Source organism: Aulonocara stuartgranti, assembly GCF_965226115.1.
Source record: "Aulonocara stuartgranti genome assembly, chromosome: 23".
Lineage (NCBI taxonomy): Eukaryota > Metazoa > Chordata > Actinopteri > Cichliformes > Cichlidae > Aulonocara > Aulonocara stuartgranti.
In genome coordinates this window covers 24,055,990-24,083,973 of record NC_138958.1, presented here as the reverse complement: position 1 = coordinate 24,083,973, position 27,984 = coordinate 24,055,990, and the positions used below count along the sequence as shown (strand labels likewise).

General features: G+C 41.1%; 1 protein-coding gene across 14 annotated transcripts in view; it reads right to left on the bottom strand.

Annotated features, from left to right (window-relative positions):
- The window catches only part of LOC309700519 (nck-associated protein 5-like), a 188,052-nt gene that overhangs the window by 40,198 nt on the left and 119,870 nt on the right, over positions 1–27,984 (bottom strand). For all 14 annotated transcript variants that reach the window (XM_082524102.1, XM_082524101.1, XM_082524104.1 and 11 more), the window contains 5 exons: positions 17,155–17,245; positions 11,290–11,469; positions 5,520–5,588; positions 2,654–2,692; positions 2,407–2,526 (listed from right to left, as the gene is read on the bottom strand). In XM_082524102.1, coding sequence (XP_082380228.1) covers positions 2,407–2,526; positions 2,654–2,692; positions 5,520–5,588; positions 11,290–11,469; positions 17,155–17,245 — 499 coding nt within the window. The remainder of the gene's footprint in view (positions 1–2,406; positions 2,527–2,653; positions 2,693–5,519; positions 5,589–11,289; positions 11,470–17,154; positions 17,246–27,984) is intronic.

Sequence of the window (27,984 nt, the reverse complement as noted above, 5' to 3'; positions counted from 1 at the left end):
TTATACAGCACGACAGATAAAAATATAGCTGTTCCGTAGGAAGTCCCGAGCCTTTGTGACGTGGATAAATATAGCTGTTTTTAACAGCTCTCCCACACGACTGAAGCCCTCATAAAGGACACGCCGAGCATCCGGAGAGGCGTGATCACATTATGATTAACTCTTACATTGAATCACCCTGATGATGGTTAAAATGTTGCTATTAAATAATGAGCGGACAAAAACCCACACGCTTGTAGAAACCACACAAACAGCACTGTAGCACGCACACGTTACATGATTATGTTCCTTTCACCTGCCTTACGTTACGTACGTACTCATAATGTCTGAATCACGCCGGAAAGAGAAGAAGAAAAACAGTCTCGGCTGGATGCCAGAGGGATATAAAGCAATACGCCGCAATCCAATTACCCGCATGGGATCTCAATAACGACTGAACTTGATCTCAAACTCTATCATATTCCTGAGTGCCTTAATACACCTCTTCAGTGAGATTGCACCTCTTTGGTTTCCGCTGCGGTGTCGGCAGTATCCTTCTTCCAGCCTTTTATATTGCACTTTCACTTAACAATATTCCTGCCTGTCTGCTAATGGCAGCAGAAGTACCTTGAAAGGATCTTTCTAACACGCCTACAACTACATTAGTTCTCTTTCCTCATTTTTTAAATTCATTTTCTGCATTTGTACCACTTCCTGTTTTTGCTTTGCTTTCTCATGTCCTTCCTTTTCCTTATCTACCCATAATTTCTTTCTCCCGAAAGAGCCACAATTATGTGACATTCCACTTTCCGAACTCATCATATTCCCCTCTGACTTCGTATCATGGTTGACAATAGCTGCGTAAAAACACAGCCGCAGGTCCGTCAGCCTCATAATTACACCTTACAGAGTCTGCTGGATGGACACATGGACACTTTTCAGTAAATTGGGACCAAAAGGAGAGAAAAAAACACCCACTCCTGCTGAGAGAATATAGGGTTTATGGGGTGTACAAGTACAGTGATGTTTGGTGATGGCTACAGGGTTCAAATCTTTGTTGTTTGTGGGATGTGGAGAGTTGGAGATTATAGCCCTGGCGCTGCAAACATTTCAGAACTTATGTGAAGTGTGTTATTTTGATTTGGAGGAGGGGATTTGTTTTCAAGAGGGCACCAGGGAAGACGCTCTACTTTGGGGGAAGGCAGGAGATGTTTTAAGTTTGTATCTGCCATTTAAAGACTTCCAACATAGTTTTTAATGTAGAAAGCCGTGCTGCAGGGAGAACCGATTTCATGTGAATCCTCAACATAAAACTATAAAAGTAACATTAAAACGGCACATATGTAAGCTTAGAGAGAAAGATGTAAACCCGTAAACAATCAAAGTGTTTACGGGTTATTTTTCTTTTCTTTTTTAGCAGTCTCTTTCTCTGGTTAGGACCCCAAAGCTCTTTAAAAACAACTAAAAATGGAAAACAACTTCAAATGCATGAGAAGAAGTACTCAGGGTCGTTTACTGGAGTTCTTTCCACCATGTTTGAGTGTGGATATGCAAACTCAGGCTAAAACTATAGGACCCCAAACTGACCTACTTAATTTTTAAAATGTATACCTTGAATTTTTTTCAGGATAAATAATATTAATAACTATAAAATTTAACTATATAATATGATATTCAGTCTGCTGCTCAAGTTTGCCAGTAACTTGTCTGAGCAACAGGAGACATAAACTGTTCCAGTAACCTGAGGAGGTGGCTGTTTCGATTGGAGAAGCCAGAGCAAAGACTTATGTTTGAGTTCAAATATCTATATACAGTACTTTGTGCATTACTAAAACATTTATGTGGTAGTAGCGAGACTAAAATAAAAGTATACTGGCAAAGGAGTAGCTGAGGACGGTATAATCCTGCAAAGCTTGCATATGACAGGACTCTCTGCAGCTCTGTGCAAACTAAATCATTCCTTACTGCTTCACATTAAGAGGGTTAAAGCACTCGATTAACTGATCATCAGCCACAGGGCCTGGACATCTTACAGTCACTGAGTGGACCATGAACTCCTCTGTATTTTTAATTCACTTTTATTTATATAGCCCCAAATTAGAACAACATTCAACTCAGGGTGATTTGTATTGAAAGACAAAGGCTCTACAAAAATATAGAGAAAGGCCAACGATTAGACAACCCTCTGTGAGCAAGCACTTGGCAACAGTGGGAAGGAAAAACTCCCTTTTAACAGGAAGAAACCTCCCTTAGGCTCAGGGAGGGGCGGCCATCTGCAGCGACCGGTCTGGTCGGCTGAGGGGAGGAACACACTCTGTTCTTCTTTGTTTTTTGTTCTTTACCTGTTTAACGATACATTTCCTGCCATTTGATCACCTACAATGTAGTGTATCGACAGGAGGGTAGGTTCTGGGAAGGGCAGCGTACCTGGAGAAGCAGGTCCGAGGCCGGCTTGATCTTCTGCTGGAACAAAACACCGAGCGCCCGATTCTGCTGCTCGAGATCAAAAACCCTTGTTCGCAGCTTCAGACACTCCTCCCTCAGATCCTGATTCAGGAGGACAAATAGAAAGAGCATCGTCTGAGTGTAAAATTCACATGACAGTTAGAACAACACTGAGAGTATATCCATTAATTTATATTAGCATGCATTAAGAGAAAAAGAAGTAACAAACCTTCTGGGTTAGAAGCGCCTGCACGACTTGATTGGCAACCTTAAAGAGAAAAAGAAAACATCACAGAATATAATTTATCTGCTTTGGCACCATAATAAAGTCCTGACCTCATATGACCCTTCTGGGCCTCTATAGAAACCCTTACACTGCACTTTGGAGTGTTTGTACTTCCTCAGCCAATTTACACCTCGGATGAATTATTATGAGCCCAAGCAACCGCTGTGGCACAATACATTGCACATTTTTCCTCCGCTATTGGGTGTGTGTGCCTCTTTTACACACTCGTGCAGACAATGTTGAGCTCTCACAGCATAATGGTGGTATTGACAGTGCCTGGTTGATGTAGGGTACCAGAGGTGTGCCTGACTTAAGTGCTGCTGTGCCCGGGTCTTGGTCTCAGAGCGGTTCGCACTTCAGACCGCAACGCCGATGGAGGAGCGTCTACGATTACTGCCCATTGATTGCTCATTAATACCCCGTGAAGCCCCATCGGCTCTTTCGAGCGCCTCGTTTCTCGTTTATTGAACGAAGAGAGATGGGGGTAAACATAGCAAAATGAGCCCTGCTTGTGGAACCGCAAAGTTACAGATCTGCCTCTTGTGATCAAACAAACTGGAGTTAATGGTGTTTGACAGAGGATGTGAACTTGCGCACGCTGTACGTCCTGGAAACAAGTTACAAACACAACAAACGACTTTAAAATTTCACACAGACAGCTGGTGTAACATAAAAAATAATCATCCCTTCTGTTACACTGTTGTTCTAGTTAGAGGGGCGCACACAGTCTCCATCATTAAAACAGGATTATTGCTAAGCCGTCCTTCCACCGAAAGCCAACCACAAAGGAAAACAGTTGACAAATAAACACAACAAAACCGAGCTGAGCCATCTTAGTGAGAGCAGGGAAGCAGAAAGGAGACGAAGGCTGAGTTTACTCCAGATGCAATCCATCGAGGATGCAGCTCTGTATAACAATGGCCCCGCTTCCCTGTACTTTCTTTTCTTTTTTTAAACTTTCGATCTTCTTCCTCACCCCCTCTCATTTTTATTTCCCCTTATGCTCTCACCAGTCTTTCCCACCCTGCGGCAGATCTGCTCAGTCTGCTGAGCTTGTCGGTTTGAGGACAAATTGGGCGACTTGTCCCTGCTGGACATGCTTTCCTTTAGCAGCGCTCCCTCCATCCCGGAGTGATTCAGCAAGCAGGCACAGCCCAGAGCCGGGGCTGCTTCATTTCCCTCATGTAGCTCCCTAAACAGTGCTTAACAAGCTCTCGCAAAATAACCAGAGGGCACAGAAGTGATATTGCTATGTAAACTATTTCTGCACAAACACCGGTTCATGTCAGGATGAAGCTACATACAAGCTGACATTTCAGACTTGCATCACAAGCACTTAACTGCACGTTACAGTTACAAAAAGAAGGAAAAATAAGTAGTTAAGGAGCAAAAGAGACTGCAGTACCTCAAATAGCCACTTGAAGCTGGCACCAAGTATGAGTCAATCCCCACAGATTTTCATATTAAAATGACCAACTTTACAGCAGAAATAAACATGTTTAAAGGCTAATGCAAGAAGCATTTTGGGCTCTATAAATAATTTCAGCTTCCATGAGAACTTTACAGAGGGATGGATACCAGCCGTATGCTATAACAGCTGTACGATAAGCTTAGCTTAAGCTAATTTGAGTGACTGTACTTGTAGTGTTAGTGCCTTTTACAGTTTAATGTGTGTATAATTGTACTTCAGTGCATCAGTCTCGAAGAGTGAAATTCTAGTAGTTTCTTTGTATTTCATTTTTAGCACTGATTACCGCATTTCTGTTGTGTATTATGCTATTCACACTAGCTAGCATTAGGTCCTGGTGAATTATAGCATGAAAAAACAAAACCAAAGAAAGAAAGAATGGGGTATTATCATAATGCTAAAATTATACATTGTTGCAAACTGGCCTTGTTTAAGGAAAAAGTAAGTGCCTACCTAGCTGCTAGCTGTCCACTAGGCTTAATTTCAGATACTTTGTGCTGCTGTCTTTGTGGTGTTGGTGCTTTTTGGAGTATTTTTTATGCAACTAGTTGTCAAATAATACGGCTTAATGTGTGGGTAACTGTATTGACAGCCTGTAAAGAAGTCTATGCTTCAGTTTTGATGAGTGAAATTCTAGTTGTGTCTTTGAATTTCAATTTTAGAAAATTGTTATCAGGTATCCCAACCTCCAATTTGAACCCATCTGTCACACCTACTGTCTGCCTATCCTCATGTCCTTCCTCCTCACTTCCTTCCTGTCTTTGCATCATATAGATATACTGTTGATGGCCTACCAGCTACTTGCGTTGTATACTGCAGCTGCTAATAGTATGGAAAATAAGTAGTATCCATGTAGTTGTGAAGTTTTAGATTCTTTATTTGACATATAGTGCAGACATAGACATAACAAAATTCCAAAGGCAACTGCTATTAACTATCATATCTTCTATTAATTTAGCCTGGATAGTATAGAGTTATGTAAATGTGTGTGTGTTGTTACTTAACAGTTTAAAAGTAAACAGAGGATGTGAAAAGACAAAAAATGTCAGATAAAAGAGTGTGCGTTAAGATTTAGTTGCATGAAAAATAAAATTGATTGTCATTATCAACAAATTCTCTCCAGCCTTCCTCGAGCTGTGGCTGGAGTAAATTGCCAAGCTGTAAGATAACCATAGCATGGCTCAGGACCTCATTAAAACCTTAATCTTCAGGTCCACAATACAATTTATTTTATTCTGTCAAAACAAATTCAGTTTCAAGGTAAGTAAAACATCTCACAAGCCACTCAACGTCCTTGAATGTTGCCTGGAATGAATAAAGATAAACAAGGTGTGCACTCACCTCGTCGAGACACCGCTCGTACTGCTCCCTTTGACTCTCATTCTCTAAGGCCAGGGTGGAGTTCTCCTCCTGCAAAGAACACACACTCCAGTTATGTTTGATGCAACAAAAAACAACAGAGACAGGAGCGGCAATCGAGCGTTGCTCCGGCTAAGACTGAGACTTCCCTCACAAAGGTCATATGTCAACTTTGAACCAGGACAGCCAATAAAAATTTACCAAGTGCAACTGAGAAAAAGGTCAAGGGGATGGAAGTTATGATGCTGAACTTTGGGGCGGCAGCTAGCCGTTTGGAGCCCGGACCTAATAAGAATATCTCCTCTGCTTGCCAAGCGATGAGGTGGCGTCCTATTGATCTTTGGGAGTTTCCAATTTGTCAGAGGCAGGCAGCATATTAGGAGCTGTCAGACTCTTTGGTTCTCTCGCCCTCTGCCCTTTACTAGAAACTACCAATCCCTTGATGAAAACATGGGAAACATGATTACAACCCAAAACAGTCCAACGATGCTGTCTTACGAAGAAACACTGACTAATTAAAGCCTCAAAGCCTGCAACGTGTGGTTATGAGTGCAAATCTAATGAATGGCCTGAGCAATTAAAGAGAGCTCGAGCATCTCATGTGTTAGTTTCTATTTTCAAGAGATGCATTTAGCTTGGGAAATCCCCCTGACAGTGTATTTATCACTGTTACACAACTTAATTTATGATTCAAATGTGCCAGCGAAGACTCATATTCCCATCATTAACTGCAGAAGGAGAAAAACAAATAAATCAGCTCCCATTTATTCACACCCAAAAAGAAATGAGCATGACTTTTTAAAATATGTGATGATTTAACCAGAGCCTCGCCTACACGGCAGCTCATTTTCTTTAACTCAAGCTTCAGTATGAGGCGCTATCTGACACGTCCGCGCGCAGCCTAAAATCAGTTTTGCTATGTTGTTTTAGTGGCATGCAAGTCTGTAAGTGTTGGCGACTGGACGTGCTTGTGTCCTTCTTTCTTTGTGCTGTAGTTATAGAGATGAGCAACCTGGAAGTGCACCGCTCTCTTAGCAACAGGGCTGCACATGGAAACACATGCATGTGACATTTAGGTCTGTGAGGTAGCACGGTTTGGACGGATTATTTACATTCCTGCCCCTCAGAAGACACCAGAAATATTATATTAAATAATCATATAGCATTTAATTTCAAGGTTACTATGCCAAAATAGTAAAAACATTTCATTGTATTAAGTTATGTCGCTGTTAGAAGAATGAATGGCGGTGGCTCTGAGGTGTCTACACCAGGGAAAACACTTAAGCGGGAGCACATCCTTGGCAGGTGGCAGAAAATTAACTTTCTTTGTGTTGAGACTGGAATTTAATATTTTTCAGGGATGATGCTTTCTGAGACCAAGAATCAAGGTAAAAGGATTAGTCTGTCATTGAAAATAGTACAACTCAGCACAACAGGCACTAAAAATTTGACAATAAACCTTCTCAGTCAAACCGTGTAATCCCGCTATCATATTCTGCCATAGTTCAGTGTATTATTATAACACCACAACAACCCTGCAGTCATAATGTCAGTGTAAATAACAATTCTTGTAACTAACTTTAAAATCTATTCATGACTTGGGGCAGAGCAGACGCCTAAATAATATAATCTCTAAAAACCTTCGATTATTTAATAATGCTCATGTTATGTGAAAAAAATCTATTTTGGGCCATTTTAAAGCTGTTTGTTGTCATTAGAAATGAAACAGGATTCATCTGAAGTCACCACTGACAGTACAAAAGACCGATATAGCTACCATGACATCACCCACTGGTTTGAAATATTGTCCCGGTTACCATCCCGCTGTTTTGAAACCAGCGAGGGGTGCATCTAACAGTGAAACATTTAATGTGCTTCTCATCCTTAGAATGACCATAATTTAGAAAATGCATTTAATTAATTTAAATAATTTATACAATCCAAAATGAATGACTGAGCTCATTAACTCATCTGGAAAGTGTGTACACAGGTCAGGGCTGAGGGGCGTTTTCCCACAGACATCTACAGCATTGGAAGATTTTTTGCAACCAGAGCTGTCGCCCCCTAGTGATTATTTAAAAGAATGTAGGTTTAAGGCACTACTACGTTGGCTTCATTTTTCAAACTTGGAAGTTAAATCACCTTTAATGTTGCCCATAGAAGTCATGAAAGTCTATTTAACTTGCATCTGCAAGCCGCTTTGCAACCCCACTGAACCCCATTTTCTCCATTTAACGCTGAGTAAAGTCTGACATAACAAATGGCATGCCTATTATCATTGATGCCTGCTTTGTACTGGACCTGCTGTGGACCTTTAATGCTTCCAATCTACACTGTAGGGACAAAATTATTGGGTTCCACAGCTTAATCTTTTATTTTATACCTCTGTGGCAATGGGACTTAAAAAAACCCTTCATGTTAATGGTGTGGGTTTCTATGCTTGAGCAGCTCCTGGAAGTGTAGGTGGCCTAGCACTTTAGTTCATATAGTGCACGTAAATGTGAGGGTGGGAATGTTCCAGAACAGAACTACAAAATTCAAATTACTGTACATGGGATACTAATCTTCTTTTGACAGTAGTTTTTTCTCACTGTTTAGTGACTAATAATTTAAGGATTCGACTCTTCTTTATGCTCTATTTTTTGGGGCCCAACATTCTCTGAGAACATTTCTTTGGCTCTTTAGCTCTTTAGTCATTTTCTTCATCAACTAGTACTCTACTTTATCTCCCTGTCATTTGGTGCTTCCTAGTAATGAACTGGCATGGGTAAAATCAAAACAATTTACATAGCTGATAGGAATATATCTATGCTGTCAAATAATATTACAGCAATTACAAACCTATAGCTTATCCAGTTTATCCACCAATATGTGAAGTACAGACATCTTTAGACTCAACCTAATCCATATATAATGTATATACCCTGACACGTCTTACAACAGGCTCACACGCTTGCATTTTTGGGTCTTTGGTAAATATTTATCAGGTTGTGTTTGTCAGGTGTGGACTCCTGGGTAATTTTAGCTTTAATGCCCTTATCACCTAATCAGTAAAATGACCAGTGGCCATTTCTCCCAGAATGTGCTATGTGTATTCATTTAGGCCCCGGTTACAGACTGCAGCACGTGCCTGCCAAGTTAATGAAGAGAAACAGAAACAGGAGCCGGGCGGTGCTTACTTAGTGCCAGTGGAGTTTATGCACAATGAGGGGCAGTGATGTATTGCCTCTGTTTTGTTCCTGCTGCTTTAGCTGGGGGTGCATCCATCACCCACACAGCAGCAAGGAATAAAAACGGCAGATAACTTTTGATAAAGCTGTTTAAAATGTAGCGTCTCCGTAATGCGCTTCACCAGATGGATCGCAGGGACAGGTTGACCATACTTTTCGCCAGTCTCAGAAGATAACTCACCGCTGGAGGAGCAACAGGCAGGCAATTATCTGCCACTTTGCTGTAATTAGGGTCTGTTTTCTTTCAGGGATGAACAAACAAAAGGAAGAAAAGATCAAATACACTCTGAGGACTTTTTTTACTTTTTCACTTCTTTCTCCTTCATGTGTCTTTCTTGCTACCAAAGTGTCATCTTTATTTTTCTACACGCATTTGGATTGTTTTAATTGTTAGATGGCATCTGCTGAAATATTTGGATTGTTTTATTATCAGCCTGTGTACACAAAAATGTTTGTGAGCACTTGTTTTGAACCCATTAAATTGAGTAGTAGGTACTCTGTAGTATCTAGTAGGTAATTGCCACCTCATTAAATGCAAGCTGCTCCACCAAGTGAAACAGAAGCAAAGGGCAGAAAACAGCAACCAAATTCAGCAGAATGAAGCATGAATGGTGGTAGAAGCTTTATCCATTTAATCCAGAGCTCAAAACAATTTTTTTATACAAGCTTTCTAACAACTTGCCTTTTATTTTCAATTTTATTCACTCTATTTTTATTTAATATGTGCGCTGTTTGTTTATATCAGAGGTCAACAACCTTTACTATCAAAAGAGCAACTTTTTAGCAAGGTTTGGCTTAAACAAGCTGTATGGAGACACTGCTGTGTGGGGGGTTATAATGAAGTCAGCTAAATACATATTACACTATTAACATAAGTAATAGGTGCAATACTGTGTACTTGTTATATATAATAAGTTTTTATATTTGAAATAACTAAAAAAACCTACTGACATATAAAGGCCTACTTCAAGCCTGCTTTTGATTAATAAAACATGTAGCATTAGAGCATGACTGATATATATCTGCTGGGCTGATATTATCGACTGAACGTAGCTATTTTGGATTTGCTATTTATAAAGGCCAATAAATGAAAATTTAAAAAGTAAACCAGGGATAGAAAAAACACCCTTCAACCATGTTATGAATGTTGATGTTACATAGTTTGTCCACCAGAGGGCACTCCCTTTGCAGCCTCTCTTTAATGTGTTTGGAATGGCACAAACAATAACCAGATGATCCAAGCTGAGCGTAAACGAGTAAATGACGAGTCGTGCCAATAAAACAAGATCATGTTTAAACTGTGTTATCATATTACCTTAATAATGATTAATCATTACGCATAACATATGTTTGGAAAATTAGTTTACTGTAATGTGTGTCTAAAAGAAATAAAATATCAGATTTTTAAAATCACCAAATCTCGATATCAGTTGTAAAAATGCTATATCGCTCGTGCTCTATGTAGCATAATAGCTTTAGTAAAAAGTAACATTTTCATTTCAATTATAACTGAAGTGCACAGATCAAGCACACCAGTAAGAAAACTATCTTTAAAAAAAAAGCAAAGCAACAAACCTCTTTGTTCATTTTTATAATTAAATTCTTTTGTTACCGTCATTAGAAGAGTTGCTGGAATTGGATAAACGAGCCACATGTGGCTCTGGAGCTGGAAGTTTGAGACCCCTGGGTTAAGCTTAGGCACCAAAGTGTCTGGCTGGGGTTAGGAAATGGTCATGACATTTACTTCAACTTCTTCACTTCCTCCTAGATAATCTGTGTTGCTCTCTGTTTATCACTGATGCAGCGGAGGATAATAGCCTCCTGAGCCAGACTAGAAGGTAGAAGAGGGCAGCTCCTGGCCGTATGCATGTGACAAATAACAAAGGATGACATCCACTCACTGGGATGATAATATATGAAATGAGTGACATGACTCGGGGTAAGACCGAGTGCCACGCACCCTTCACCACACCAAAACCAAAAAGCCACGTGGAGCCACTTAGGAGTGTATCAGTGAAGACTAAAAGCCTAACTTAATTAAGCCTGAGCACTTTAATTACTGAAGAGATCTGAGCGGATATGTGTCCAGTGGCTTCAGCACAAAAAACAAACAGTGTAGATCGCTGTGGCTGAGCATCTGCTTTGGCTGCTTTGGCTCGTGGCGGAGTATAGCCCAAATCCCCAAGCGCAGAGGAAAACAAACCAAAGCTGGAGTACAGCCCGAGGCCCCGGCGGCGATTCTCACAGGATGACTTTGCTCTCCAAATGAAGGAGACCGGAGAATTTGATGAGCTGTCATGCTTTCAGACACAACCGAGCAAGGACTCTGACAACTGTCAGACGGGCTGGCCACAAAGGATAGCCAGGGGTGGCTAGGAGTATGGATACAAGAAGTATACAGAGGCACGAATAAAGAAAACTCAGAAGGAAAAGGAGGTAGGCAGAGAGAAAAAGAAAGCTGAAAAATTCAAAGCAGGAGAGACTTAAAGAGACAACAGAAATGCGTGGTGGCGAGTTAGTACCTCCAGGGCCTTGAGGCGCTCCAGCAGGAGCTTGGTTTTGTCTTTATCCTCTTCTGCTTGGCTGGCATCATGTTCAGGATTCAGCAGCAGCCTGGGGTCCAGCTCTGCTTGAGTCACCGGCAGGGAGCCCTTCTCTACTGGGCCGTCGTGCTGTTTCTGCACTTCCTCAGAGAGTTTATCCTGACGCACAGACCAGCAAAAAGAGGTTAGAGGGGGGGGAAAAATAAGGAACAGAAAATCAAAGCATGAATTTGGCGAGCAAAAAGCAGAGCAGATGGGAGGAAAGAATTGAAAATAGAGGTATGACAAATGTTTCAGGGTAAAACGGTTAAGGAGGCGTGAAAGGCAGAACTCAGAGGGAAGGAGGGAGTGAATGAAGAAGAAAGGAAAAGGGGAGAGGATCAGATGGGCAGATGGGACAACAGGGAAGCAGCTTCAACAACAGAGCTCCAAAACATCCCATAATCCCTAATCATGTTTCTCTTGTTTTCTAAAGAGTGGCAGTGACCTTCAGGGGCTTTCTTTTCTGTATAATGGGGATCCTGTGCTCTCCCTCTTTGCCCTTACACAGTGTCTGTCTCACGCAGTCTCATTGCCAGCAATCTTTTCTCTTCTGGTGTTTCCTGGCATCTGTGATAATTAAACACTGGTTATAAGTAGCTAATAATGAGGTACTGTCTGGCTAGCGCCAAACTGCTAAAAACAAACTCTTGGTCACAGTTAGAACACTATTCATGCTTTTCAAGGGATCTTTGGAGCCTCACATTAGATGCTTACTGAAAACATCTATTCATCAATATTTGCTGGAAAAAGATCATCTGCTTCTTTGCTACAAGGGCTGAAAAACAAAACAAACAATTTATAGTAATGTCATTGAATTTTAAAGAAGAAAAAAAGCCCCAAAGTGGATTGTTCCAGCTTTTGTGTTTGTCTGAGAAAACAATTTGAAGACATCACCTTAGATGAAAACTCTGATGCACGCTTTGTTCTGCATTTTTTACTTTAAAAGCTGTAAAAGTATCTGACTCCACTTTTCAGTTGAAGTGAATTTTGCTTTGGCAGTAGTTTAGATATTAAAGTCATCGCTCTCTGGCATTTTTAAACCTAAAATAGTGGTTCCAGTGTTTGCAGCTGGTGACCTTTGCAAGCGCTCATCATAGGCTGAACATGTTAATAAAATTTGAGCACTGATGTTCTCTAAATATTGCATTTCACCGTACCTTAATAAGTGTAAGAGACAAGAAGTAGCCAGTATAAGATAACTTCTGAAATAAGAAAAATTATATAAACCTGGGGGGAAAATAATAATTGTTTTTGATGAGATATACTCAGATTTGGTCTTTGGACTTTCAAGGAAAACCAAGTCAGTGCTTGCCCACAACCAGTGATTGCCCAGCTGGAGTTCTGGGCAAGTAAAGCTGCACTTCCTCTAACATCAACTTCCAGTTGGCCCTAAAAGTCAGTCGACAAATAATAGTGCTTGTTGAGCAGTAATACGAACTAAAACTGACTGACTGAGTTTTAATTAGTAAAATTCTAGTTTTACTAGAGAATCATGGGTATGGACAAAAACAGCCAAATAATGACAGAATCGAGAACAACCAGTGTTTCCAATATTTCACTTCACTGCCTGCAAATATTTCTCAAAAATGTGCTGTTGAATAGTTCCTGATATATAAACTGCAAATAAACAGCGTACTATCCTCCTCCAGCAACCTTCTCAGGTATGAGGGATCCAGTCTGGCCAATTAAGGGGTGACATTTACTTCCTTGGTGACTTTTCTGTCTTTGGCCTGTGGCGATAACATTTAGTGGACTGACGATTGACGATTTCTTTTAAATATAGTGGAATTCTTATTAGAGGTTTCACCATTTACAAAAATGCAAAACTGGGTATTTATCTGTTTGCATTGTTACTACATCACAGTAATTCAATTAACTGACACAGTTTGACACCTTCCAACTCCCAACAAGATAAACAGCACGTTAATCCTGTTAAGCTAGAAACTTTGATATACAGTGCTTGGTTCTGGAGATTTGTAAGCACTTTTGTTTGGGTCATTCAGGAGTCCAGTAAGGATCTCAGTCATAAGAGCTTGAATATACTGATGATTCTTGAGAAAAGAATTGTTATTTTCCTACAATAAGTCTTGCACTTGAATAAATGAATGAAGTAAAATACTTTGCTGTATCTGATATTCAAGAGTGGCTGATTTCTTTAAAATCAGCAGTGTCTCAGTGCTTGATCATTTAGGGCAATTTTCCCCCCAGTGGTCTTTGATTTCTTTCATTTGAACAGGTTTTCAAAGAGGCAAAGATTCACAGGATAAAATAAATATGTGAGGAAAAGCTGGATGGTAAAGACCCAAATTTGATGCACATTTTTCTTTTTTTTCCCTCACAAATTCATCATCTTGTGACCCTTCAGATTGATCCTAAAACCTCTTGAAGTGATCCCTAGTTGCAGTTCTTTATACTTACTAACTGCAGGCTTTTGGTAAAAAGATGTGTTGAATAAATGTTAATAACATGTTAGCTAGATGACAATGAAGGTATTATTGCATCCTAAGTCACAAGAGCAGAGTAAGAACTTGAGTGCGACATATCACTGTGCATGTGCCTTAAAATTTTCCTCCTCAGCAGATGAAGTCTGAAGACACCTGCGGTTAATGTGCTCGACAAAAGTGAGGTTAGCATCACAGATGAATAGCCGCAACTCTTTTTTTTTTAATCTGAAAGCTGCACAGACCAAGCTGCTACTTTCTTCTAAAAGGAATTGGAAATAATGTCCTTCAGAATACACCCCCACCCCACCGCTTGATTAAATGTCGTCTAAACATGTATTAGGTTTTCAATCTTGTTCGATTCCATCAGACAATTGTGTTCAAGGCAATACTTTATAGTCAAGGTTTTAAGTCTGCTTTCGTTCGCCTGTGATGCCTGTGATTTGAGAGACTGCTCATCAGACGGCGTTAAAGGGCTCTGTAATAATCTCCGCAGAGAGAGTCTGGAGTGGGAGAGGGGAGGGAACTTTGTCCCTCACGTTGCCCTTTCAAGTTATTGAGTTTGCCTGCTGAATACACAGAATACAGCAGCGGCAGCAGGAGCACATCACTGCGTAGGAGCGGCTGGTGTTTAGTTATACAGCATATGGGAATAGCACAATAACCCTCCAAGTATATTCTCTATCCGCTGCTGATCACATAAGGAAATGTTTACAGTTTACATCAAGCAGCAGATCACTGAGTTTAGCTTGTTTTTAAATTTTTGACTTCTGTTGCTAAAAAAGATAAAGAAATCCAAGTCCTTCATATATCTGTTATCATTTTGTGATCGTTTCCATGAAGGTTTATGTGATGTATATCCATTTTAATTTGCTTTAATCTAGCTAGCAGTTCACTATGTAGAGAGCTGGCATGCTAACATACTAATGGTAATGTAGTACAATATAGGCTACCATAAAAAACATATCTTGTATATATAGTAGCCTTTCAGAATATACTAGCTAAGGTTTTGAGGGGGATATAGATTCCTGATCTTCCTGTTGGTCTGTCTTTAGGCTTTAAATAAAGAGCACAGAACTTTCACTTGGGAGAGTAGAGTTCAAATCTCACTTGAAGACAAAAATTAGCACTGACTGGTAGGAGGGGCAAAGAACAATTGAGAAGGGAGTCTCCCTGTTGTTTAATTGCAATGGGTTTTTCTAGATTTCCACCTTCTGCAGTTAAAAAACTTTGCAGTGTTAGCGTTCTTGTTGGTATTTTGACGGCAAAAGTTACCATGTTTGGAGTACAACGAGTTCTAAGCTATAAGCTAACACTAGCAAGTGTAGTTAGCAAGGTGCCATCTGATAACAGGTGCCTAAGTAAGAGACTAAAGCTTATTTTAGACTTCTGTGTTGAGCCAAGGCAAGTAGCCAATACCGTTGCCAGCATTTATACCTGTTCGTGCACTTTTGGCACCAAAAACCAATTTGGTGGCTGATTTTCTCTCTTCAAATTGATCCCTTATCTTACAGTCGCTTTTGAAAATGGCAGCAGAAGAAGTAGCTGAAAATGCATAAACAGGCCAATCAAAGGTGTTTTGAGCTACATCGAGGCAATGGAGGTGCATGTCAGGAAATGGCATAGGGCTTCTTCGGTGTTAATGGTTATGATGTATCTACGGTATAGATTTAATTACACTGTAATAAAATACTCTAACTTAATTCATAAGCCACAATCTTCTATACATCACAGCAGGTCATATTTTTCCTCAGATAATTCAATTGCCAACAACATTAGAGAGATCCAATTAAGTCCAATTAGTGGAAGTGGGTAGTAGCAGGAATCCATTAGCACAGTTGCTACCCCTAATTCCAGTATTTGATGGACAATTTATTGAAGTTGGCTCTTGAGTTTCTTCAAGTTTGTCTATTGTTTTCCTTTTAAGGCTTTAGATAAAGAGTACAGAAGTTTCACTTGGGAGAGTAAGGTTCAAATCCCACCTACAACCAAAGGTTAGCAAATGTTATTAAAAAATTAACCCCATTCAGAGTTTTTGTGAAGAAGGAAGCACAGAAGTCAGAAACACTCTTGTATTAAACTGTAAATGTGCTTTCTATAGCTGTAAAGTATTTTCTAACATGGGTGTCCAGGGTGAATTGAATTGCTTTTGGAGAACAGCCTCAAGTGGCCATTAGACGAACTGCAGATTTAGTACTTCATGCTCAGAACCCCAAATTTTTTAACACCACTGACTGAGTGTTTCTTCCCCTCACACTCCCTTTTTAAGGGTTTATTTTATATGCACAGACAACAGACAACGCTATCTGCATATTAACAAAGTGGATTCATTTGATATATATTTCATAAGACTGCACTGTCGAGTTGCATTTTTGCGATGAAGCTTTTGCGCCTCAGGACAACTTTCAGACATGAGTCTATTATTATGGCTGCTAAACCCATGTTTCACATGTACTCAGTGGAATACATAAGCAATAGAGCCACTGACAGTGAACTTTACGATCCTTGTTCTTTATTCGAGACACTTTGATTCGCACTCATCAGTCAAGGATGATTTTTTTCTGCATCTATTCCTGTCTTGTGATATACACATGTAGTCATTAATAAAGACACTCTTTTTATTGCATACTTCATGAACTAGTGGCTGCCCTTTTCTTCTCCTCCCTCGAGGCATTTCACTCTCATTTCACCGGCTCGAAGTTAAAGACAATAATGTGGCTGCTGCTTTATGGACACTGTAGTTACCGTGTGCCCCTAGTGTGACATATAAGAAACAAACGACCAGTGAGGCTTAATAAATACTCTAAGAGTCTAAAGTATTTTCAAGACTACAAATGAATGCAGCACACATAGCTGGGGGCAAAAGAACATTTGTTTTCTATAGTTAGGCCTCTCAGATAATGCCCCACTGATGATAGACCGAGCGAAGCATTTCTGCACTGCAACACTGTGTAAACATGTTCAGCTCCAAATTGTGAAGTGAGACCCCAAAGGTGACCCAAGCTTCAAAAATACACGGTATTACTTATTCTTTCTGCATTTCTGCTCAATCCCAGCAGCTGTTTCTCTTACATAACAGGGCCGGGAATGAATTCTTTCACCTTGACTCAGTCTGGCTTTAGTCAATACCCAGGCTCTCAGCTAAATAAGAAAAAACAAACAGTGGAAGACAAAGACGCATGTCTCTACTAAATGATCACTGCATGTCAGTAAATAAATTCTGAAAATAACAAATTTCATTTGTCCTTTCATTATTTCTGTACTTTTTCCTAAGATTGAAGCAGCTTTAAGAATAACCTCTCTCTGGACCATCACTGGCATCACAGTCTCACTGTAATGAGATTTTTAAATGAGAGTTTACCTTGTAGACCTTCATGATGTCCACCGTGTCCACAGCAGTCTGCTCCAGGACACCCTGATTCTGCAGCAGTGACCGCACTGTCTCTTCCATCCTGCGCACACGAAACACACATCGTCAGAAAAAAAGATGCATTAGTGGGAAATGATGATGATGTGGAGACCTAAAAGTCAGAGGCTATAATGTCCTTAAAACTAATATTAAGTTCTTTATTTTATTTTATTTTATTTCATACAACAACATTGCTAAATATCAGCCCAGCAAAGGAGGAAGTATGCTAATGTTATACATTGCCACTGTGTGCGTACGGAGGAGCTCAGGGTGCATGTAGGGTCAACAAAACATGTAGGAGTGAAGAAGTGTAGTTTTAAAACAGTTTATTTTCCTGTTAGCTCTAAATACGTTTTTTTTACACATGAAATTAGGACCGAGTGTTGTCAAAACTGTTGGTAAAAGCATCTGATTGGTAACATCTTCATTTTTCATCATGATAATGATCCCAAACAATAAATAATATTAATAATAAATAGGTAAAGCTGGACTTTTTCATGTGTCGATACGTCTTCTGGCCCTGCACCTGCCCCATTTTTAGATGGGGTAGTGCATGTACTGTATTTTTCTGTCTTACTGTAAAGCAAACCCTCATCTTTCCTGAGAAATCTAATAAAACCTCCACCACCACCCTCAGATTTGAGGCATGTACTGGCAGATGTGTTTTTCTGCAGGATGGTGCATATTTTAATTTAATTTCGAGGACTTCTTGTTCTCATGCACGCTCACCCAAGCAAAAACAAAGATAGATAAAGGCTAATAACGGTGCCTTTCAGGGTTTTAGGTTCCACTACTCCAAAAAAGATAGTAACTCAGAGCCAAGGTCCAAATGACCTCAACAGTATATAAAACATCCCAACCCATGTGATACCAGCAGCCTCAAAATGATGAGCAGAGTCAAATGTTCGGCTAAAAACATCTGACGTGGAATCTGTTTTCAAGCTAAAGGCTTGCTGTTTGAAACGGATCATTGCGTTCTTCTTCCTTTGTTTTAATACTCTCCATAAGAAAGCCCACACAAACACACACACAAATGGCTCAGAAGTGAAAATAGAAAGGGGAATGGGACTGAATCAGAGCCAGAGACACAAGATGGATGAGTCGCAATTTTTCTGGACTGAATCCCAACTTCTGCTCCGTTTGCTATGCAAGGAACATGTTGTCCAAAATGACCAGACTGAGTGCAAAAAACTGCAGTCGCAGTGTTTACTGACTTATTGTGTGAGATTTTCTAGGCGTGTGTCAGCGCACAGCTGTATTCACGTCTGCTGATGACTTGAATTAAGCGCAATCACGGCAGCACAAACCAAGCGAGCGACCCTGACCTTCAAGGCCCCCGTCTGCTCAGAAACAATCTTTTGCTTCTATTTTGTGCTGCGAACGCTGCAAGCTGCATGCAGAACAGGTACCAAAGAGTGAAAACACCTCTACCTATTTCCATCTGAATAGCAGCCACATGCCCTCTCAATCCCCAGCGCTGTACGGTGACCTTTCACCTCACAGGCGTTCACTTTGTGATTCTGTGAAAAAGAAAAGAAAACCTACCCCAGCACCAGATAAGCTGTGAAAGATAATCTCGGGCCCAGCTGGGATCATGTAAATGGAAGTGATAAGATGAAACTGACATTCAGGAGCACCAGAGGATCCAGAGTAACAGGCAGTCTTTGTAAAAAAATAAATAAATTTTAAAAAAGTCTCGACAAAAGAAAAAACGTTGACACTGTCAGCTGGGAATCATCTGGATTCATGACACCATCTTCTTCTTCAACTTTTGATTGGTTTGATTTGCGGTGAAGTTAAACAAGGAAGGACCCACACGGAAGGAGCTGAGATGTAAATTTGAACGTTCAGAGCGACATTCAACCCAGTCTGCCGCATGCTATTTGCATTAGCAAGGACTATCACCTCCTTTTTTCTCTAGCCTCAAAGTCGGGACTCATGTGCCTGTCAGTGTGACAGAAGGCCTTGTATTACTTACTGAGGCAGTGCAAAAGTGCATGAATCATTCAAAAAGTTTAACCAACCAGAGTTTCAATCAATTTCTGGATGTCCTTTACACATTTACAGGCAATGTTATCAAAGTTTTGACTTATTTGTACAAGAATGTCAAACATTCATAAACTGTATGTGGGGGCTACGAGGACACTGTTACACAGTTTTAAAAAATACTTGTGTAATTCAAAGAAATTCTTCAAGGTTTCAGGATTCTCACGTACAGTGTTGTGAGGAACCTTCCTTTCTGATTTATTCGTTTTTTATATATTTGTCATACTTACATGTGTCAAGATAACCTGAGTAAATTCAAAATGCAGTTTTAAAATGATGATTTCATTTATTAGGGGATCAATTTTATCCAAACCTACCTGTCGCTGTGTGAAAAAATGAACTGCCTCCTAAACCTAATTACTGGTTCTGCCACCCTTGGCAGCAAGAACTGCAATCAAGAGTTTGTGTAAACTGGAAATCAGTGTTTCACATCACTGTGGAAGAATTACATCCACTCTTCTTTGCAGAATTGTTTTAATTCAGACACATTGGAGGGTTTTCCAGCATGAAGGGCCTGTTTAAGGACAATGCAAAGCATCTCAATCCAATTTAAGTCCAGACTTTGACTCAACCACTCCAAAACCTTCTCTTTTTTTTGAGTCATTCTGAGGTGGACTCGCTGCTGTGTTTCTGATCATTGTCCTGCTGCGAAACCCAAGTGCTCTTGAGCTTCAGAGCATAAACTGATGGTCAGACATCCTCCTTCAGAGCAGAATTCAAGGTTCCATCAGTTACAGCAAGTCGTCCTGAAGCAGCAAAGCAGCCCCGTCACACTACCACCACCATGTTTGACTGTTGCTGTGATGATCTTTTTATGAAATGCTGTTAGTTTGATGTCAGATGTAACAGGACTTAAACCTTCCACAAAGTTCAGCTTTTGTCTCGTCAGTCCACAGAATATTTTCTTGGGATCATCCAGATGTTTTTGGTAAATGTGAGACGAACCATTGTGTTGTTTTTGGTCAGCAGTGGTTTTCTCCTTGGCCTCTCCCATGGACGCTATTCTTTCCCTTTCTTATTGTCTTTCTTATTTTAGCGTTATGGTAGGGAGCATTGCCATTTTCAAGGAAGCTGGTGCCACCGGGGAGTTGTGCGTTTGGTCTGAAACAGATTTTGGTGGACTAACAAAGTGCAAAGTAGAAACCATAAAAATACCAGGACCCAACGATAACCAATGCTCCTCATTTTGTCTGTCTTCATTTTTATAATGTCGAGACTGACCAGTGGTTTTATCCATTCATATTTTTGGAGCCAAAGGCAGAAGAGCACAACGATGTTCCTGGTGGCTTTTCAGTGATCAGCAGTGGCTGTCGGCTATGTGGTAGTGGGTGAAAATGAGCACATGGAGGCAGGGCAGAGGAGGAACACCATCTGTCCAGGCTGAGCCATAAAGCCGGCTGTAATCAGGCTGCTAGCTGCTGAACGAACAGTCAAAGCGGCAGTCAGGCAGAGCTGATGGCAGATTGCTCCAGTTTCTGCTTTAAATGCTGCCCTTAATCAGCACAACCTATAGAGAAAAGAGGGCGTAGACACGGATAGCTTCGGTGTCCGGAGACGCCGAAATGGGTCAAGGACGAACATGATCAGCATTGCAAGCGGTTGCCGTCCTTGGGGCTGAGGGGATTTGGGCAGATGACCACCAACAGATATAGCACCAGTGTCTGCCTCTGTGTATTAACATGCCACTGAGATATCTATCAGCCTGAGAGATAAATCCCTAGCAATTTTTCAAGAAGTCACAAAGGTCTTTTTTTTAAAACACCTAACTTTCAGTTTCACACTCAGTTTCTCAAGCTGTGACTCTTGATTCCAACCGAACGTGACGTGCATGAGCTGATTCTGAACAGCACTTCATTATTTTGTTGATCTCATCCGCGACAATTCAGGAACGAATTGCCAACAATTTATGAGAATGCACTATAAAAATGTAGAGCAGTGTGTGGGGTAAATGTGTGTGTGTGTGTGTGTGTGTGTGTGTGTGTGTGTGTGTGTGTGTGTGTGTGTGTTTGTGTAGGGGGCTTTTAAACCTAAACTGCGATGACATTTCATTAAGCGACACAACAGATGGAGTCGAAATTATTCTAATACATGAAAAATGCACCAGATAAGCCGGCAAAGCGAAGCAGAAGAATTAAATGAATACATGAATGACATGGTTTGCCAAAAGTTTGGTTTTGTTGCACACAAGTCCACACCTGCATAACTCGCTGTGAACTGGCAAGGCCTCGGTGACCTTCACTTTACTAAAGTGGCAGGATGGTGAGAAACACTTTGATGCCTCAGGATGCCTGCCTGCTGCTCATATTGTGGCTGGAGAAGGAGGAGGAGGTGGAGGAGGGAGAAGGTCTGGTTTTGTGGCACACCTGAAAGAGAGCCTTTGTGTTTCTAAACAGACCCGGTGCGCTCTGGAGGTGCCTCGTTTTCCATACCCCTTCCATTTCAGAGATCACTGAAGCCACAGATGTGTGTGTGTGTGTGTGTGTGTGTGTGTGTGTGTGTGTGTGTGTGTGTGTGTGTGTGTGTGTGTGTGTGCGAGCGACCGTGTGTGCGCGTGTGTGTGTGGCATCTCACTGGATAGACTTTGGTCCTTTTGAAGGCTCGGGCAGAAAGACTTTGAAGTTTTGCGGTGGTGCTGGGGGACTGGAGGTCCTCATTGTTGACAGAAAAAAAAATCTGGCTCCATCTGGACTAAAGATTTATTCTGCGTGGCGATAACTCTCCCGTTTTCTCCGTTTGCTACAGCTACAACCACATTTCCACAGATTTGCAAATCATTTAACGTCCATATGTGACCAGGAAATGTTATAAAGGCAACATATTAAAAAAAATGTTGTTGAAATTCTATTTTATGCTCGTTTGTTACTTGGGGACAGGGACATGTTTACCACAGTGTTGCATCACCTCCTCTTTGAACATCACTCTGTAAACATTTGGGAACTGAAGAGACCAGCTTCTGTGGCTTTGACAGCAGTGTTTTCCTCTTTTTGCTGCTTAGATTTTTTTTTTTTTTTTTTGCAGACTTTAGTTTGGCGTTGTCTTGCTGAAATAGGCAAGGCCTTCTCTAAAAAAGTCATCTGCTGGCAGCGTACGTGGCTCCAGACCTGAATATATTCCTCAGAGTTATTGCTCCTGTCTCCAGGATTTCCAATAAGATCTGAGATCTTCTGAGCTCGAAACATCCCCTTTTTTTCCTGTACACTATAAATTTTTACTTGCATTTGAAGATTCAACAATGAATGCACCCACGCAGTGATTTCCAACTACAGAATCAATCCGGTTTTCAATACACTGAGGGCCCGAGGTACATGGCCACTGAATATTAGTTTTCAGCCTCGTCTTTTATGAACACAGTTCCTCTGAATTTTGTTACTATATAAATGATGTAGATACTGTAGATGCAGGAATCTGCAAATTCTTTGAAATTTTCAAATTTCTCTGAAACTTTTGTCCTCACAAACCTTTACAGAGTGGTGAACTACCATTTTACATACTATTGGCCTTCAGAGCTGCCTTAATTCTTTGTAGTACAGATATGACAAGCTGCTGGAAACATTTCTCAGAGTTCATAGTGACATGATAGCATCAAAGAGTTGCTGCAGAGTTGTACATCCAACCAGTGTTCAGTGGATCAGTGCTTTCATGTTTTTTATGCTAATGTCACAACAGAAATCAAGACTCATCAGACCAGGACACTTTTTTCCAATCTAGTATTGTCCGATTTCGTGAGCCCGTGTAAACTATGGCCATAGTTTCCTGTTGTTAGCTAAACAGAATGGTACCTGGTGTGGTCTTCTGTTGCTGCTGAGATGCTCTTCTGCGTAGTTTGCTCATAACAAGTGGTTATTTGAGCTACGTTTGCCTTCCTGTCAGCTTCAAGCATTCTGCCAATTCTCCTCTGACATCAGTGAGGCATTTTTACCCAGAGAACTGCCGATCCCTGGATGTTTTCTCTTTTTCAGATCTAGAAGTGTGTCCTTTGTAAACCCTAGTGATGGTTGTGTGGGGAGAAATCAGATCTGCCCTTCAGGTACCAACAGCCATACCACATTCAAAGTCACTTAAATCACTTTTTTCCCCTGATGCTCATTGTGAACTTCAGTAGAAGTTGCCATGTGCCATTTGTATTAATGAGCAGTTGAACAGACAGACCTAATGAAGAGTCTGGTAAGTGTACATCCAGTTATCTTACTAATTAACCTCACAGGTTGCACTAGGTGTTTCTATTTTTTTATCATTACCTTACTTTTTCAGTCTTTTATTGCCCTAATCATAATGTAAATGCTTAAATCTACAAGCAGATTAATTTCTTCAATCTCATAAAAATCATATTCAATTAAATAGAGTTTCCAATTTATTTGAAAATCCCTACATTCTCTTATTCCTGACAGCTAACAGAGCACCAGCAGTTTTTGGAACTGACTTGTAGTTCATCTGCTTGAATTTTGAACTGGGATCTGACGTCTTGTGCCTGAACTACTCGTTCTAATCTCATTTTCTTCAGCAACTCATGCAGCCGGCACTATGACTAAGAGTGCTTTGAATAATTAGCATTAATTTGTTAGAAAGTGTTTGCGAGAGAGGTAATTATGAAGTAATGCGGTTCCTCGAGCATTAAAATAGTGCATTTAAATAAGCAAACGTATGTTTCCAGAGCTAAGTAAAGAACAGGACAAGCTCCCAGCTAAACAAGACAAGTAAACAGTGCAATTTGTCTCTGCTAAAGTCAGCTACTTGAAACATATGTGAGAGAAAGGGAGTACGCTAAATGCTTTTGATGGATGGAATATAACCCTCAGATGACAGAGCATTAGTTTACATAAAAAACATGCTCAGTGTGATAGTGTGATTAATCTCAAAGTGCTTGCAGGGACCTACTCAAAGCACCATTCTGGGAAGGAGAGACGAAGGAAAGGACAAAAGGCAAATGCCAATTCTGACTCTCGTGACCCTTGTGGTGCACCGGCTGAATTTCAAGTGTGGTGCTTGTCAGCAGTCCAGGAAATACAATTAAGACTCCAATCAATTTTCAGCCTGGGGTCGACGATGTTAAGGCTAACACACCCCTCTCGCCTCCTCTCAAACACGCACACACACACGGAGAACGCACACGAGCTCAGAGCTCTTCATGTGTCAGCGATCCGCAGCGGTACAAAACGATGCACTGTCAGAACAGAGCGGGTGATACAGTTAGCATATGAAAAACTTCCAGTCCTCTTCCTCTTTTTGCCATACAGCTGTCAGAAGCCACAATGACTTCAAACGCTTCATTCAAAACTATTTCTATTCATCAAAACTGCATCCCCCTTTATTCAGCTCTAACCTTCAATGACAAATTCCTTCACAGACCTGAAAATGATCAAAGGGCTCCAAAAACCTCTGCCAAAAGCTGAAAATTGTAGCTCAAAACTCACCCCGTCTTGACTTTTTCTCCATTTTTACTGCCGCCGTTTTTTCCGAAAAAGGCCAGAAGCACCGTGCAGACATCCCTGAGCTCCATATGTGAAGTCATCCGCTGTAAAGTGACCTAGACACTACAGCACATATGTGGGTCTCTGGGCTAAAATAGGCCATGCGGTCATCATATAAGCCTGAGTGCTTTTCACTCAATCGACGGTCAGTCCAGCGGCCGGGTCAACCAAGTCAGCCTGACGGCACAGCTCCTGTTATCACTCTGTACTTGCTGTGTCTCCAACGTGTCATTATCCGGCACTAGCCTGTGCAAAGACAGTGATCTGGCAGGCAAAGACTTTCCCATATGTCCCATGTTAAGCCCTCCACACAAGAGAAGGGCACCTGCTGGGCGGCAAGCAGGCCAGCAGTCTCAGATAGCATGGGGAAGGCGGTGGCGGGGGGGGAGCAGCGATGGACTTGCACAAGTAAGGACAGGGATCCCCCTGTTTGGCAGCCTGTGTGTGTGTGTGTTTGTGTACACGCACATGTGTAGCTGTGTGGGTCTTTATTAGTGATTAAGAGGCTTTGGCTTTCATAAAATCGACACTTTCCGTGCAAGAAAAGCTGAGAGGGAGGCAGCGTGCCAGGACACTCACCGCACGATCAGAGATCTCTACAGGACTTCCAGCGAGTCGCTTTCTACCATCACATTTTTGGTTAATTTTAGTCAGTGCTCTCCTGCCACGTGCATGTTTGCAAGTTTCACAGCTCAGATGAAGCAGGACACACACACACACACTCCTATTGTGGGGATATTCATGCTGCCAGCGTTCCTCGGCAGGCACTTTGTCTCTATCCCGAATTAGAAATAAAAGCAAGGTCTTTTACTTTGTTTTTCCTCTTTATCACAGAAAGTCCCACAGGCATGTGTTTGAGAATGAAGACCATAATGTGAGGATGAAATATCTGAATCCTCAAAGAATCTTCACCTGAACAAGAGGACACTCTTCTTGCTCTCTCCGACTGTGGTCGCACTCTCACTTTATCAGCGCCGCAGTCAGGCTTCGGTTGACTGAAACCCTCTAATCTGATTTGACCGGAGCACAATTGGAATATCCCAAAGCTGGTGAAACGATACTGAGAACAATCACCTGGTTGTGCAGCTGAATCGAGGCCATGAGGGGCCCTCGCGTGACTGATTCATCGACAGCTCCAATCGCCTTATCTGACCTTAACAAGGCGCTGCGAAACTGTCTGTTTTTTGGCCCCGAAATAGTCCATTCTTCTTCTCAGACTCCTTTCCAGCAACACACACCCACCGGGTGATTGCCTAGCTTAACACAATGCTAAGCCACTCTTATCCTCTTAGAGCTGTTTTTGCAGAAAACTCGCAAGGAGACCCTTTCTAGTACGTGACCTAAATGAAGCAGAGAGGCAAACAAAACTGGTGGTGAAGAGTTTGGCTTTGAGGACAGGTCAGAGTTGTAAAAGTCATGCATATCAGTCATGCATGTTACAGTGGAGTAGCATTTCAAAGGTCCTCGCCCTTGTGACCGCTGCCTCTCGCCAGAGAACTTTAACCTGACCAACAAGACACACATGCAAGAGACGCAAGGGGGAAAAGAGATCAAGCGGCCGGAGCATTTAGTGTGCCCCGTAAATCATATTTCATAAATCTTTGCTGTGACAACAACGGCAAATAGTAAAAATGTGCAAAAACCACAACAGTTCAGCCATCCAAGACTTCTGAAATAACCACAAAAGGGTTTTTAGCAGAAGCACTGCACAGACTGCACAGACAGGGTGCAATCGAGGACTAGCCTGCAAGAGTGTAAATTAAAAAGGACATATGGAGGCGACCAGATTTAGATTCCTCCTTCATCCCCCTCAACCCCCAGCACTTCCACTACGTTTGGGAGGATTTAGAGTGCAAATTCACGAGGTCTGTCCCACATGTTCACCCCTGGCCAAAGGAAGCATTTAGCAGCAAAGAAGCCATCGGCTCTCGAGAGCATCTAGCTGGAGCCTCTCTAAGCATCTCCCTTATGGGCTGCAGGCATGTGCATCCCACATGTGAGAGAGAGCTACAGACTGAGCAAGACATCCCAGCGGGAGACCTTAGTCGTGATGACAGCGTGTAGCGCATTACTTACACCCAGACCCTACAGCCTCTTCCTACCATGGACTTTTGGGAATTTGAAGGGGTCAAGATGGAGAGAAGGGGTGGAAGACCATTGTTTGACCAAACCCAGTCAAGCCATTTTGAAGGAAAAGCAAAGAAACCAAATCAGTTGTACTGATTTCCCAAAAGAAGTGTGGATATGTATGTGTCTCTCTTAGTCTGGATAAGTTAAATATATTTCAGGCTTCTTTTTCTAATGATTAGACAAAAAGATGTATGTACCCACTGGATTTAAAAGCTCTGAGCTAAGCTTTTGGCTGCCACTCTTTAAATCATTCTCTTATTTGTCATCTATTTTACCCTAAATGGGATAATTACTCACAATAAGAACTTTATGCTGTATTAAACTTAACTTCAAACAAGCTATTTAAACTATAATCCTATTAGGAAAATGTTTACTGGGGACATAAATCTAGCAAGAAGCATAGACGTCCTCCTCATAGACTTTTAAACAATCAAACTTCTCTAGGCAATCTAACAAGCTGGAAGAAATACAGATTTAAGGCACTTCTGAATTGGCTTCACTTTTCAGACCTGGAAGCTACATCCATCTTTAATGTCACCCATGGAAGTCATTGAAGTCTACTATTTAGCTTTGTAACTGGCATCTTTAAGCAGCTTTACAACACATGTGAACCCAATTTTCTCCATTTAATGCAAATTCAAGTCTGACTTAGCCAATGGCATGTCTGTTATCACTCATGCATGGTTTCTACCGTACATCAACCGTCCAATATACACTGCATTGACAAAAGTATTGGGCCATACTACTTAATCTTTAATTTTATTCTCCTTTGACAATGGGGCTGCAAGCCACTTTGCAACCCATGTGAACTCCAAGTTCTCCGTTTAACACTGAGTAAAATCTGACTAGCCTTCCTTTATATCAAGTCGAATGCGCAATTTCAAAATGTAAGCCTGAACACTGGCTATTTTCTGAAAGTTTGGAGACTAAATGAGACCTAAGTTGTTATAGAAAGTAACTGGTTGACTGATCAGCCTTTCTTGCAAAAATTCAGGCAAAAACAAACAAATAAATAAGTAACAGCCAAATTTAAATACTGGAATAAAACTGAGAAATCATTTGTGAATAAAATCAAACCTCAACTCTGTATCCTGTAAGTTAAGATTACCATAAAGATTTCCTGCTTAGCATTCTGCAG